General features: G+C 36.2%; 1 protein-coding gene across 1 annotated transcript in view; it reads left to right on the top strand.

The window, feature by feature from the left end:
• The window catches only part of LOC105205288, a 136,353-nt gene that overhangs the window by 119,757 nt on the left and 944 nt on the right, over positions 1-15,652 (top strand). Inside the window, exons 3-19 of the mRNA XM_011174635.3 lie at positions 7,580-9,682; positions 11,097-11,307; positions 12,253-12,341; positions 12,424-12,531; positions 12,615-12,696; positions 12,773-12,880; positions 12,968-13,132; positions 13,235-13,326; positions 13,420-13,530; positions 13,679-13,898; positions 13,988-14,115; positions 14,237-14,284; positions 14,360-14,424; positions 14,500-14,765; positions 14,865-15,101; positions 15,179-15,320; positions 15,406-15,620. Coding sequence (XP_011172937.1) covers positions 7,580-9,682; positions 11,097-11,307; positions 12,253-12,341; positions 12,424-12,531; positions 12,615-12,696; positions 12,773-12,880; positions 12,968-13,132; positions 13,235-13,326; positions 13,420-13,530; positions 13,679-13,898; positions 13,988-14,115; positions 14,237-14,284; positions 14,360-14,424; positions 14,500-14,765; positions 14,865-15,101; positions 15,179-15,320; positions 15,406-15,620 — 4,390 coding nt within the window. The remainder of the gene's footprint in view (positions 1-7,579; positions 9,683-11,096; positions 11,308-12,252; positions 12,342-12,423; positions 12,532-12,614; positions 12,697-12,772; positions 12,881-12,967; positions 13,133-13,234; positions 13,327-13,419; positions 13,531-13,678; positions 13,899-13,987; positions 14,116-14,236; positions 14,285-14,359; positions 14,425-14,499; positions 14,766-14,864; positions 15,102-15,178; positions 15,321-15,405; positions 15,621-15,652) is intronic.

Genomic DNA, 15,652 nt, shown 5'->3' with positions numbered 1-15,652 from the left:
TTTTCTTACATCATCACTGCTCTGGATAAAAATTCACCCACATAATTAAGAATATTTTTCACGTCTATTTTATGTCTACTTTATAAGTCGCAAAGTGTTAGAATAACTAAGCTAACACTATTTTAATGTAAAAAAGATCTTATTATAAATATTATTTTAAGCTGTCGAAATTTTAATAGTATTACAAAAGCTGTACTAAACTTGAATTAGTACTTTAGTGAAAATTCCGTCTCTCTCTCTCTCATCCACATTCCAGGTTTAAATATATTAGATATACCGAGAGACTGAATGTGAGAATGAATGTATTTTGCATCTACATAGTTACCCGTTCATTTCTGACCCGGAAGAATACGAGATACAACGCGTGAGAAATTAATACGCATAACTGGATCAAAGGTTGGATCAAGGGGTGGGACACGGTCGGCCGCAGAATGGGTGATCGCAAGGATAAGCAAAAATCCGCGGGTCGTCAATCAAATATCCTCGTCGCTAGACGCGCGGGCGGCACGTCGGGAATCTCCCCGTTTTCCCGCGTAATGGAGCGAGGAATTATTTTCGGCACGAAGTAAGGGAGAGGGTGGTGGGTATATTATCGCGAGTCGGGGGAAATCTCCGCGCGGCTTTATCTCGGGGCGGGGGCGGGGTTGCCACCCCTCTTGGCGCGGCAACGAAATTCTGAATACGTCACTGGTGTCAACCCCCGCGCGGTAGGCAGAGGGTCGCGTACCCTTCCCCGTTCTCTCTCTCTCTCTCTCTCTCTCTCTCTGTGTGTGTGCATGTGCATAGGTGTGGGCCGTACGGCGGGGGTGTGTGTGCGGCGGTGAGAGGAACGCGCGGAACGCTTTATGAATGGAATGTTTCCACGCCAAGTGTGGCGAGAGAGGCACCCGTGTGTCCCGCGTGTAAACACAATAATACCGACGTTTCCATTCATCAGGTCGACCCCGGCGGAGCGGAGCGACCTCGAGAAATGCCTTTGGAGGCGCTACGTAAACGCGCGCCTGTGTGCAACGCCCTCCCGTTTTCTCTCTTTCTTTTTCTCTCTCTCCTCTTATCTTTTCTCCTTTTTTTTTTCCATGTCCTCGCCAACCCTCCGCGTGACTATTTAAAGGGCGATTCGGATCTCTCGGCCATGCCGTCGCCTCCCGCCGACCTCGATTCATTTATCGCCCTCCCCGCGGTTGTTTCCGCATTCGCGAGTTCAGAGGCCGATTAGGTTGCGCAATTTGGCGCTCCTTGAAATTTCTTCGCTTCTAGTACCGCAATCGGGAACGTAATTCGACAATTAATGGAAGAGCAGTCGAAAACGTCCGCGTGTCGGCGAACGTAAAGGGAATTGCGTGCGCCGGTAACTGACGCTCACGTCTCTAAATGCTTAATCGCCAGACAATGAAAGGTTTAGCAAAAGGAAATAATATTTGAAATTTACAAGGTACGTTCCGTTATCTTAAATACACTAAATAGCGGGAAAACAATTTGCAATTGCGAGCAGCGAAGAAGTAAATTCTTAATCGATTTAACGGAGCAATATTGTATGTTTTGTTTTGTGTAGGTATGTCTATGTGTGTGTGGAGGAGAGAAGGGGAGGGTAAAAGCAATTACGTTAGCACCGAAATACGATGAATGATTGCAAATGTCGGACCACAAAATGCATACGAATAAAAATGCGCGAATGTGGAGTCTGCGTCTAATCAATTCCAATCCAAGATTATAAATCACGTAATTTTTTGACGCGAAACGCAACATTATGGAATTAACCTGAGAATAGTAGTCATCTAGTTTTTTTTTAACCGTCACCGAGGATTTTTATATTGAGAATAAAAGTCGTTAACTTGACTAAATTTTTTAACTCGATAAAATTTTTTCAGTCCAAGTATTTGACTTGAATGCATAAATACTTGAACTTGCGTTTAAGCATTTATATACTTGAACTGAAGAGCTTGTCAATCAAGATGAACAATCTAATCAAATTAACAATTTTTTTCTCAATGTACACTTCAATTAAAAATCACTCATTAATTACATATTGGATGTTACTAACTGTTTTACAATTTATTAATATTTGGGATTATTTTATACATAGATTTATTCAATGTTTCCTAAAGACAAAAAATAAAGAGAAATTTTTAAAAAGTACCCTGAAAAGAGTCTAGTAATAATAATCAAACTTGATAGTTAGTAAGCCTCATGTTAGTCAAATAGATTTAATTAAATATTCAGTTAATATAACTAAATATTTAGCAATATTTAGTAACTGTTTGATAACCGATTAGTTACTGTTATTATGTTTGGCTATTATTAACATAATTACTAAATATTTGATTACATTAAGCAAACATTTAATCGAAATTATTTCATCAAAGATTATTACTAAACTCTTTTTTTTCAGTGTAGATATAAATTCTCGATCAGTAAAGAAAATTATCACGATTGAGCTCTAGTTTCTCTCTGCTGGGGTGTAAAAATCACCTTAATATCGCTCTCGGTTAATACTGCAGTTAAATAGCGAACAATCGGAATGGCGGCGGACTGCCGTCAAGTATGCTCGCATAAAACTGTTAATGACGGGGTTTCCATTCAACAGGTCGACCGCGCGTCGCGGTGCAAACCGGCCTCTAGATGCACGTTTTAGAGGCGCCACGTGCAGCACGTGTCCTCTCTCTTTTCTCTTTCCTTTGCGCGACACCCCGGAGCCGGAACGTGCGGATCACTATTTAAAGGGCGATTCGAATGCGGGTCGCGGAGAGTTCCTCGTACATACGCAACTCGCGTGTTGTTCAAATATCTTTGTTTCCGCGCCGCCAAAAATAGCGTCGCCGGCTGGTGGCCAATATCGGACTCCGTCCACGGCGAAATTATGCTTTCTATATCAGTAGCAATATCGCAATTATCGTGTGATTCAACGGAACACGCCTGCACACCGGTAGCATTTTTTCCCAAGCTCGTTTATATTTTATTTTATCGATCGTTTATTTGAAATAAGACATTGCGGCGCGGACACGCCGCAATTACCGTAGAATGGTAGGGTGGAGTAAAAGGCGGTTTTCAAAGGGGAGCGCTACACCGCCCCGTTGATATTGAAATATTTATGCCCTATGCAAATTGCTTGATTTCTTCTCTTGTCTCCAGCGGTAATTCTTTCTGTCTTGACTTTTCAAATCGTATATAGACGCTGAATTACACGCATGTCGTATACGCAATCTTACACTTTTAACGCATCAAATATTTATGGATTCCCGGAAAAAATACGAGGTCGGCTTTTCTTTAGCAAAAACTAAACAAAAAAAAATCTGAGTCGGACGTCAAAATATTTACAGTTAAACATCTTTTTTTTCTTTATATTTTTTCAAGATTCGAGACAAATGTACGTAGATTTGAAATCTTGAAAATCTACATAAATACACAGATATATTTCGAACTGCAAAATTTAAAATAAGATAATTGCGTAACACTGATACATGCATATGTTTATATTAAGTGCTTAATTAATCTTCTCTACGTAAGGATAAAATATTAAATCGCGTGTTGAAACGTAGCCTGCGGAATTATTAACGTCCGCGCGCATTTTCGCGTTATTATTCGCATCGCTGCGCCGTCGCGATTAATGCACTAAAATGCATTGTCGGCGAATAAGGAGAGTCGCGCGCGCCGACTTTACAGCGGACATTCATTTTGTAGCGCATCTACATTTCTTATGACTTCATACTTAATTCAGGTCTTCGTAGACTTCCGGGAAGCATTACGAGAGAGAAAGAGACAGAAGAGTGGCTCGTGCTCCGGGTGCACGCATGCCAAGTACGAAAGTGCGTGTAGCTACTAGAGAGGGCAAAAGGGTGGGCGGAGAAGGGGAAGATATAAATGTAATGTTTACGCCGTGCGCGAATATTACGTCGCGATCAAGAGCGTGCTCGTCTCGCCGCGAGAGTACTACTTCTCGTTTCGAGAGACTACCCTCTTCGACACGGCGGCGCGGTAATATGAAAACCGCGTGTTTACCGCGGGCGGCGACGCGCGGCCGAGGAGAAGGTTGAAGGAGGGATTAATTTAGGTTTAATTTTAATCAAGCGCCCACGACCTCAATTTGTTTCTCTTTGAGAGACGAGATTTTTGCACGTACATGTATACGCGCGCGCGCGCGCGCGCGCACACACACACACACACACGTGAGACACCGCAGCGAGAGCTGCGAAACTTTCCTGATTCTCTCTCTCTCTCTAACTCTCCTCCCCTCGTCCCCGGGACACCAGGGTTCTGTCAATGTTGCGAGTTACGTTTACCCGTGGGAAATCTGCTCACGGATGCGACGCGATCCAATACATTTTCTTTATACACTTTACTCTCTCGTAATTACGAAATAAGCAAACACATCCTGGATTATGGAGAGACTCTCCCGTCCGTGCGTCTCTCACTTCCGGTGTTGCGTCGCTGATGCAATTTCACGTGCCGCATATTCTCCCGCGGCGATCATTCGATCATGCGTAATTGTATCGTGAGCGACACGATTTTTAATTCTGAGAAATAAGATTTGTTTGCGAGATAAGTAATTTTGAAAACGATATGTGAAGTCATCGCGTAAACTTACGAATATTAGAGAATAATATATATGTACTTCTTGGAAATAATATAAATTTTATTCTGTCTAAGTCTGAATCAGTAAAATCTTCCTGGTTTGTAGAGCTATACTTACAACTGTGATCATCAATGATTATTCATTGTCTTTCAGTGATATCAATTAAGGAGGGGAGTACTTTTAATTAATGTATTATTCATTGAAAGACACCAATTGGTATAATTATAAGTATAATCTTGAAATAGGAACTATTCACTCTGTCTTTCAATGAATAATACACCAATTTCGATTTAGAAAATTATATTATTAATAATATATTATAATAAATTATTATAATATTACGGGAAAGAAAATGGTTATATTGAATTAGAAATTTATAAGAATATCTTAATTTATAAGAATATTGTACCCAATATCTCATTCCCTGTTCAATAACTAACTTTTCTCTCGCTTCAATTTTTTGTTCACACCGTTTATCTGAAGAACTTCTAGCTATAGTGTAATGGATATCAATCCTTTGCCAATTTTTATTATAAGTAGTTATATTATGTATATTTTCTTAGTTCTAAAAAGTGGTATCCAGTAACTCCCGCCTTTTTTCTATATTTTAAATATTAATCATTAAAATATTCTAAAAATTGTACTTTTTAATATATCTTGAGAAAATTACGATTTACTGATAATTTATTGTGTTTAATAATAAAAGATGAAAGATTCTTGATGTTAATATCTTAATTAATATTATTATTTTATCACATAAAAAATGAATTCTTAAAGAAATGCATAAATGCTTTAATTTAAGAATATTTTATGTTTAGAATAGCGCTAAGAATAAATAATCTTCGGTTAAGAATAAATTATTCTTAAGAATAAACAAAGCGAAAAGATATTTTTAATTGAAAACAAATTTTATTTTATTTAAAGAATAGAATTGCGCTCGTTTAACATTAAATATGCTTGGATTAGGATTATTTTATGTTCAATGCGGGCAGGTTTGGTCAACACCATCTTATGTCTATAGGTGGTGTAGGTCTGCTGCGGCCGATTCATTGCACATTTCACTCATGTTGTTTGTGGGTAGCAAATTCGCAGATCCGTCGCGGCAGATCCGCCGCGGCAGATCCGCCTGTGTGTACAGGCAACCGTCGTTTCTCTATCGCTGTTACAGTCGGTCGTCTATTAATTATGGACATAGGTTAGGTAGGACGAGCTGAACATTTTACTTATCTTTGAAAGTTTGAATCACATTTTGAAGGTATGTTCTAATAGGTATGCTCTAATAATGAATATAATATTTTACTTACGAAACTATCTTCACTTATTTCATAATCATTGATAGTCTGTCCGAAAATGGATTTGGTTATTACTAGTAAAAAATAATGCAATTGGCAGAAATAAAAATTAGTGGCGTTGCATTGCGTTACGTTTCTTCCATCAATAAAACCAGTAGACGATTTTAAGTAATCCGAAACATCATAAAAATTTTTACAATTGCGGACATTTCAACGTTACCGCAAGCTTGTAGTAAGATTGCAGAAATCTTTTGTAACTTTTATACAATATTACAATGTTTCAATATAAGGTTTATGCAATGTTTCTTTAATATTTCAGTGCTGAGTTATGATTCTAACCTTTACTTTTTATAACAAATGTTATATTAATATTATTAAAATATGAATTTTTATTTCAAACTCTTTCTCTCTTTTTTCCTTTCTTCTCTTCATCTTTTTTTCCCTTTTTTCTTCTTTTTTTATTTTTCATTATTTTATGTTTTTTTTTATATATCCAACGTTTTATAATATTTGTCTATTACATATGATTTTTCCTAAAAAACAGAAAAGAAAATAATATTTTATTAAATAAATTTTTATTTCTATATCAAAATTTCAAAATATTATACCTAATCCAGCGGTTATTAAAAATGTGTATATTCGCTCTTCTATTTTCTTTTTCTTTTATTCTTTATTTTAAACTTTTTTTAACGTTAAAAAATTGAAGTTTATGTGTTTCAAAAATAACTAGTTAAAGTTAAAAATTATTTAAAATTAACTAAGTTAAGTTAAAAGTTATTAACTTTATTGTTTAACTTTTAATTTTTTAATTGCCTAATCCTGCAAATGAGTTACGAGATTTTATAACGCGATGCGATGCAATATCTCCCTAAAAGTCGTTGGGGTAGTCTCGCGCAGCGAGAGAGACTAGCCCAAGGCGCGCATGCACGCCGATTAATGCGTTCCCTCTCTGTTAAATGTTCCACTCGGGTCGTTGACCGCACACGCTCCCGTCAGATAGACGCATGTGCGCGCCATCTGGGTCGCTTTCCCATTCTCTTCGCCGACGCACGTGCGCCTCGGGCAGTTGAATGACTGACAATGAGCGACCGAGGAGAGTGGGGAGGCTGGCCCAGACGGCGTGCGGCGTACCGCCTATCTTACGGGACCGTGCGTGGTCAATAACTCGAGTGGGGCATTTAACAGAGACGGCGTGAACGCAATGCGGAGTTTCTTTCGCTGTGCGAAACTACCCCAGTGTCTTAGGGAGATCTTGCATTGCACCGCGTTACAAACTCTTGTAACTCATTTACAGGGTTAGATAATTAAAAAATTGAAAGTTAAATAGTAAATATAATAACTTTTAATTTCACTTAATTAATTTTAAATGATTTAATTTTTAACTTTAACTAGTTATTTTTGAAACACATGAACTTTAATTTATTAATTTTTTACCAAAGTTAAAAATTTATTTGTATACAAAAAAGATTATAAAAGAGAAAATTAAAAAAAAAGAAAAACAAAGAAAAGAAAGTTTAAAATGAAGAATGAAAGAAAAAGAAAATTGAAAAGCGAACAGTTGTAATTTGAAGAGAGTATTTCATACTTAAATAAAAACAAATAGCATTCAAGATTAAAAATATACGTGAATTAAGAATTTATTGTTTTGTGTGATTAAATTTACAAAATAAATTGAAGTTGTGCGTCTCCTTAAATTGTACGATTTTAATCATTTCAGGAGCCAATTCCAAAGCCGGAACAACACAGCGGATCATCGAAATTATCCACGAATGCTTGGGCCTTTCACTGCGCGTTAGACCTTGGTTTGCTCCGCGAATCTTCCCTCGACGAAGTCGACATACTCCACATCGCTGATTCCTTTGAATTAAATTCTCAGTCCGCCACCGAGGACTCGGAAAAATTTTCTGATCCCGAAACGAACGATCGCGAGGATGATGCGTGCAAACCCGCGAATATCTTCGGTAACTCGTGGCCGTTCATCGATCCGGCGCAAATTAAACGGACCACCAATACGAAGCCACCTGTCCGGAGGCGAAAGAGGAAAACGCGGCGAAAGAAGAAAACGTGGTCGATGAGACGGCAAAGGAAAGCGCGTCCGAGAATTGATGACGCAACAGCAGATCTCCCGGCCAAGAGAGACACCTCGTCGCGAAAATCTAAGCGAGAAAATTTTACCGTATCGCACGATCGCTCGGCGAGATTATCGGCGAGGGCAAACTCTTCGTTAACACGATCTCGCGTTTTCGTTGGCGACGAACGTTTACCCGAAAGTTACAGATCGACTGGCGAGGACGCCACCGCCGACGACGATGATGAAGAAGAAGTAATTAGTCAAACGACATCGGAGACGAGCTCCGCCGACGAGATCGCCCATGTTGATTATTCCGACTCCGAGTACTCCAGATTCCGTTCGTCGAGTCACGCGAAGGAAGAGTCGCAAAATCGAACGGAGCTATCGGAATATCCTGATTACTTCATGAACGTCCTGCGGATCGATAACAGCACCGAGAACAATCATTTCGACACCTGGGAGGATGTAACGACGGTTCCCGATACTTCCAGAGATAACGCGCGAATTTCCAAGTTAGCGAAAATTACAGAACGACGTGCGTCGCGCAAGGTCCTCGATAAATCCGCCTCGCGTCGAATCGGAAGAGCGTCATCGAGAAAGAAGGAGCTTGAGTTAAAAGATAGCGAGGATCGTTCCGAAGTGGCAAAGAAAAGAAGAAACAGATTAATTGGTCGGGAGCAAAAGAAAATTTTCAATTCCACTACGTACAATCATAATAATCGTAGGCGAAGCTCTCACGATTTGGAGGAGAATTCTTCAAGACGCAAATCGAGAGGTGATGTCGCTGTTGGTACGCGTGATGTCGCGAAGGAAATTACGGTACAGAAATGTTCTGACTGTAAAGCGCAACGGCGTTCTTATAATTTTACAAATGTCGCCTGCCCGTGCAAGAGGAAAACGAAGGACATGGCTACCGCTATTATGCGGGATATTCAAGAGTGCATAAACACGAAAATTGCAAAGGACCTTAAAATTATTAAGATTTCCGAAACTGAGAAGGATATGCTCTCAAATTCGAAGGATCTCAGTCGAGATATCTCTATGGAATATGATTTCATGGAATACAATTTGGACGAGGACGACGATCTTGATTGGGATTTCCCGTCTCAGGAAACAATCATTTCGAAACAATCATTCGATTTGGTAGAAAGACGCGAAGCAATGAATGTCGAAGAATTATCGATGAGCTTTAACAACCGTGCTAGGCGTCGTAAAAAAAGATACAGATATTCGATCGATTGTAAATTCGATGAGAAAATAGAAACGGCTTATCGAAGCGTTTTTCATGATTGCGTTGATTTCGATACTCCGCGATCGAGATCTTCCTTGAAAATAAACATGGAGGAGAGCTGGAAATCGGAGAACAGTAGCGACAACGACGACGACGAGATCCACTCATCCTGGCGCCGATCGACCTTAGAATCCTCAACTGAAGAATGCGGTAACGAAGTTGATGGCGCGCTGCTATTGGCTCAGAAGATTGTTAACGACGATTCGACAAAAGACGAAAAATTTGACGAGGAATACGAGGCGTTGAATAACACATGTTACAAGTATCGCGAAGTGTCAAATTCAACGGCGCGAGATAATTCTTTATACGATTCGGACGTGGATTTGGAAAATATAGAATTCATAAATCAACGTGACGAAGCGAAGGATATAATCACGTATAGAAATAAAAATAGGACAATTAAGAGATCGACATCAGACTGCAGCCTTGTTAAGGATGAAGATGATGATTCCATTGGGGTGAGCAAAATATAGTGTTTCGTAATATAACTTTACTGAGAAAAAAATATAACTTCACTAAGAAAAAAAATTTGTCAACTTGACTAATTTTTTCAACTTTATTGAATTTTTTCAGTTCAAGTATTTATGCATTTAAGTTAAATATATAACTGCTTAAACTGAAGTTCAAGTATATTATGTATTTAAGTGAAATACATAAATACTTAAACTTGAAAAAATTTAATCGGGTTGGAAAATGTAGCCAAATTAACGACTTTTTCTCTCATTCAAAAGTATTCATAAATGAATTCAGAACACAAAAGTAACATAAAAAGTTCATACACTATAAGTTAATTAAATCATCGAGATATAAGCAATTTTATTAATATTGTAACAGGCGAAAAATACCAGACATTTATAACTTGAGAAACTCAACATACAAAACTTAGCCGCTAATTAAATTTGGCAATTATCAAATTCTGAAGCGCGAGTTATCAATATGCACACCCCGCGTGATTAGCACATATGTACCGCGCTAAAATTCTGAGATCCACGGCTTAGAGTCGTGCCCATATAGAAAGCTGACAGCTTAAACTCGTTAGGCTCCGACACTAAAGGTATTGTCTCGAATTTTCGGCGTCTTCTCTCATGGTTTCGCAGTTGATTGAATGTACTTACAAAGCCATTTCGAGATTCAATTCGAAGATTCGATGGTCCATGGTTCTATTCGTCACATTCGATTCTTGCGATCATTTGTTGCTCGATAGTTCAATACAGTACGTGCAACGTGAACATTAGAGACACTCTTTTTGTGTTCAAATTATGTGAGTAGCTTAAATATATTGCACGTAAAATGAAAAAAAATTATTACATCGTTCCTTTTTGTACGTGTGTGCGTGTCCGCGTTTTTTCGCAAAATTTTTTAAAATAATATTACACATAACAATGATTATTATGCAGAACAAGATGTTTTTGAAACAATCCATTTTTTGAAATAATTTTTGGAAATAAACGATATAAATCTGGGCTTTGAGAATCGGGCTATTAATGCTGTGAGATATAAATAGCAAAGTAATGTTTGTAAATTTTAATAATAAAACTTCTCGTCAAACGTTTTGATCTTATAATAATAATCTTCTTATATGACGATATAAACAAGACAATCATTAAATTGCGAACGTAATAAAATAAAATCAGCCTGACTCTCAACGCTTAGATTTATTGTTTATTTAAATTTGTTCATATAAACCCTTTCGGTTAATTGCTTTAAAATTTTTGGAAATTTTGAAATACTTGTTTTATTTATCGCAGTAGTTTAAAAAGAATAGATGCAATTAGTACAGTGAAAGCATCATGTGTTACAACAATGTATTTAAATATAATATATACCAATAATATTATAATATACAATATTATATAAATATAATAATAATAGGTTCAACATAAGGATACGAAAAACATGAAAGTTGTTAACAAAGTAAATGTAATGCGACAAATCCCACGTAAAAATTTGGAGCATTTGAAGCACGATAGTGAAAGTGATCCACGTAGAGTGACCAGGGCTCTAGTAAAGACTAAAACTAAAAACTATAAAGAATATCGTGCAGGCAAACTAGTATGGGGATTCTTTTCAGGATGGTGGCCAGGTAAATATATTAAGGATAATAATTACACAGTATCATATGTATTCCGTGCAAAATTAGCTCATGTTACAAATTATAGATAATTATAGTAAATTGAGTACAAATTATGAAAATTAATTGCAGAAATTAAAGATATTATTGATATTTTTAATATTGTTTTCGTCACATGTGCGATTTAATTGAAAAGTACAAAAATCAAACAAGTCCAAATAAATCTCTACCACTAGCTTTGTTTTGATATAAAAAAAAAAAACGGGAAATGTAAATATAATTAGTGAATATAACGTTTGAATAACCTAATAAGTCTAGAGATTTCTTATTTTTTAAACGAATAAATTCTTAATTCTAAAGTTTAAATTTTTGTTCATACTCGTATATCTATTATATGTTTGGAAAAAACACATTTATATAAAGAAAAACACATCATAAAAGAACATTTTTATCAAGATCAACTTTACAATTTTATAAACAAAAAATGAAAAAATATATTGTTTTATATTGTAAATAATATTTCTTTTTTCACTTTTAATTATTATTAATACTGTAAAAAAAATTAATATTAGGGGAAAAATGTAAATGTAAAATACATATCATGAGTGATAAATATAAAATTTTCACAAGAATCAAACAAGTCCAGACTTTTTTTTAAATTAATTTTTTAAATAATTAATTAAAAGGTATTAACTATAATTACAATTTTGTTGAAAATTTATCTGTCTACTTTTATACTTACTATACATTTGGAGAAAAATTATTATATTTATGAACAGTTTGAACATAAGAATCTTTTTGTTTCCTGAAAATGTAACTTTTTCAACTTGTTTTATGTTTGTACCCTTCATTCAAAAATATCCCTCAATTAGATATTTAATAAGGTTTATTTGATTTTGAACGCTTTATTCTCTTAAAAAAATATATTTCTTAAAGTAAAAAAATATGATATTGCAGCACTGATCATCGAAGCTGAACATGTAGGAATGGCTCCTGCGCCCGGCAAGATGTGGGTCTACTGGCTCGGAGAATCGCACATATCGCTGGTAAATTAGTACAATGTCCTGAGCGGAGAAATCTTCTTCATTGTTGGAAAAAGACAGTAAAACGTAATTGACGTGATTTCAGCTCAAAGAAGGCACACAGATACAACCGTTCTCGAGGAACTTGGAGGAGCGATTATCGCAACAGTCTCATAAAAGTATTCGTACGCGCGCCATTGACGCGACTATACAGGTTCTTTAATAACTCTTCGAGAATAAATTAAAGACAATAAGAATTACTTCCAAAAATGCGATGTGCCGTTACGATTATTTTAGATACTACGCCAACGTTTCAACTGTACTCTGACAAAGCCTTATTATTATTGGATACAACGGAACATATCTGATATGGAGACACGTAAGTTACGATATCCTACGAATCGTCCCTTCGTAAGCGTGCTGTAAATAAATGCAAAAATTATTTACTATAATAGTGGATGAGTTAACGTTCTATCCATATCCGGAGCATATACTAGAAAGACTGGAAACCTTGAAGGAAAAGAATGCCAAAGCTACTAAGAAATTTATATTAAATCAGAAAAGTACGATTTTTTAAATATTTGTGATATTCGCATACCGTATTTGAAACGCTAATAAACACTAATAATTTAATAAAACTCTTTTTACAGGGGATTCTCCTTCCAGGGAGGCACCACCATCGAAAAAGCAGAATATAGAAAAAAAAGATGTAAATACAAGTTGGGAACAGATCGATGATGAGCGTTTATGTTTGCAACACCAACAACCTGGTGTAATAGCCTGGGCGAAAATCCCCGGACACTGTTGGTGGCCCGGTATAAGCGCATTTATTCTTTTGTCTTTGTTTTTTATTTTTTTTCTGATATTTATTTAATTCTTCACAAGTATGAAGAATTTTTTACATATTTTTTTTTTAGCGATGATTGTTGATTATCGTGATTGCTGTTTGAAAGAACCGATTTTTGGTTGTCAATGGATTATGTGGTATGGAGATTATCAAGTTTCGGAGGTGACTAGTTTTAATATTAAAGAATTAAAGAGAAAACATTTTTGATGTTGTTTTTCTATGTAACAAATTATTTTACATTTTGTATTTAATTAGGTACGTCATCTCGAATTTCTGAAATTTCACAAAGGAATAGAAAAAATGCGCGAATATATTCAAAATAGTAATAGACAGCAGTATCTCGAAGGCGTGCTTCAGGCCTCCAAGGTAAATAATTTAAACAATTATTTATCGGAGATAACTAATAATATCATAAATGATTTATTTAAATATACGATGTGTGTTTCATGTATGATGAATATTTTTTCGTAAGACTTTCCAAAAACTTTTACGACATTTGAATCTGACTTTTTAGGATTATTGCTCACGTTTAGGATGCGACACGGATAACTGGACTTTAGATAATGTTTTTGAATATTTTTCGAATAATATTCACAAACCGTATAACCAATTACAAGTTTCAGACTCTAATAAGATATATGATAAATATTCCAGCGTGATAGTAAATAAAATCAACGATTTGAAGTTCAAGTTAGATGTAGATGCTGAACGAAAGCGTGATATAAAAGCGAGCAGTGAGTTAAATTATACAATGAGTATAAATAAAGAAATTATTGCTCTTTGATATCAATTTTTTTATTAATAATTTTTTTGTCAACCATAGATGATCTTCGTCGCGCAATGTCAGGAGAATGCGAGATGGAAGCATTATGTTTAAGATGTCTGAAGATTTATAAAGGCAAAAAGGAGGAGCATCCGTTCTTTACGGGATCTTTGTGTAAAAAATGTTCAGTAAGACACATTTTTAAATTATTTATAAATTTTTAGCGACTGTAAGATAATAATTTTCGAGACCAAACAAATTCGTTTTCTGGCATAATAATGAGCATTATCTGCTCTTGCCTTTTTCTAGGACGAGTTTAAACCGTGTATGTTCGTGCATGGGAACGATGGCAAGTGCGTAAGTATTCGGCAGCTCCGATGATGTTTAAAGATTGAAATATTGATTGTCGCTTTGTTTCATGTTTGATCCCAGTTTTATTGCACCATTTGCGCTACCACCGGAACCGTTCTTATTTGTGATTCAGAAGATTGTCCACGGTTAGTTCATATTCCCGCTTAAAATAGATTTTTGTCGCGTCAGAGTATAGTTATTTAATACGTTATCCATTTCAGTGTCTACTGTACGGCATGTTTGAAATTTTTGCTGTGTCCAAAATCATTCGATGATATGCTGTTGGAAGATCCGTGGGAATGTTTCCTCTGCAGAGACGAAAGCAAACAGCCCGCGAATATGATATTGCGTCCGCGGTTAGATTGGAAAAAGAGATATACACGAATGTTCCGCACCTCTAAGCTCACGTCTGATGTCGATATTACACATTATAAAAAGGAAAATAGACCTGTGCGTGTACTATCGCTTTTCGATGGTTTGAGCACTGGTAAGAAATTTGCATCTCTTTTTGTTTGAAAGCTTGTATTTAGCTCTGTCACAAATTTATTAAAGATATTAAATGTTATTTTTTATATTAAACACACAGGTTTTTTGGTGCTCCAAAAGTTAGGACTTGTTGTGGAAGTTTATTACGCTAGTGAAATTGATGTAAATGCGTTAACGATTAGCTCCGCCCATTTTGGCGATCGTATTTCTTATTTAGGAGATGTAAGAGGCATTACAAAAGAGAAAATTCAAGAAATTGCGCCAATTGATTTGTTAATTGGTGGATCACCATGCAATGACTTGAGTTTGGTCAATCCAGCGCGATTAGGTCTTCATGGTACTTATCAACATCCAATAAAACGTCTCTCAAAAGTTTGTAAGCAATTATGATTTTAATCTTTCTTGTGATTGTAGATCCAAGGGGGACTGGCGTTCTCTTTTTCGAGTATTGCCGAATTAAAAAACTAGTAGAAAAAGCCAACAAAGATCGGCACATGTTTTGGTTATTCGAGAATGTCGCTTCCATGCCAACCGAGTATAGATTAGAAATTAACAAGTAAATTAAAATGTTTATTAACTTCAGTTCAATGGCAACGGGTAATATTACAATCACACGAAATTAACTCTTGTATTAATTACAGGAATCTAGGACGGGAACCTGACGTCATAGATTCTGCGGACTTTTCGCCCCAGCACAGATTGAGGCTTTACTGGCATAACCTTCCCTTTAATCCTTATATGCCGCTGTTTGAAAGCCGACAGAACGTTCAGGATAAGCTTACGCCAAATTTGAATCGAGAGGCTCTATGCAAAAAACTTCGTACAGTTACGGGCAGAAAGGGTTCCTTATTACAAGGTATTTTTTCTTCTTATGGATACTTTTGTCGA

The sequence above is a fragment of the Solenopsis invicta genome, chromosome 3, assembly GCF_016802725.1.
Source record: "Solenopsis invicta isolate M01_SB chromosome 3, UNIL_Sinv_3.0, whole genome shotgun sequence".
Lineage (NCBI taxonomy): Eukaryota > Metazoa > Arthropoda > Insecta > Hymenoptera > Formicidae > Solenopsis > Solenopsis invicta.
This window is presented reverse-complemented; position numbering and strand designations above follow the sequence as displayed.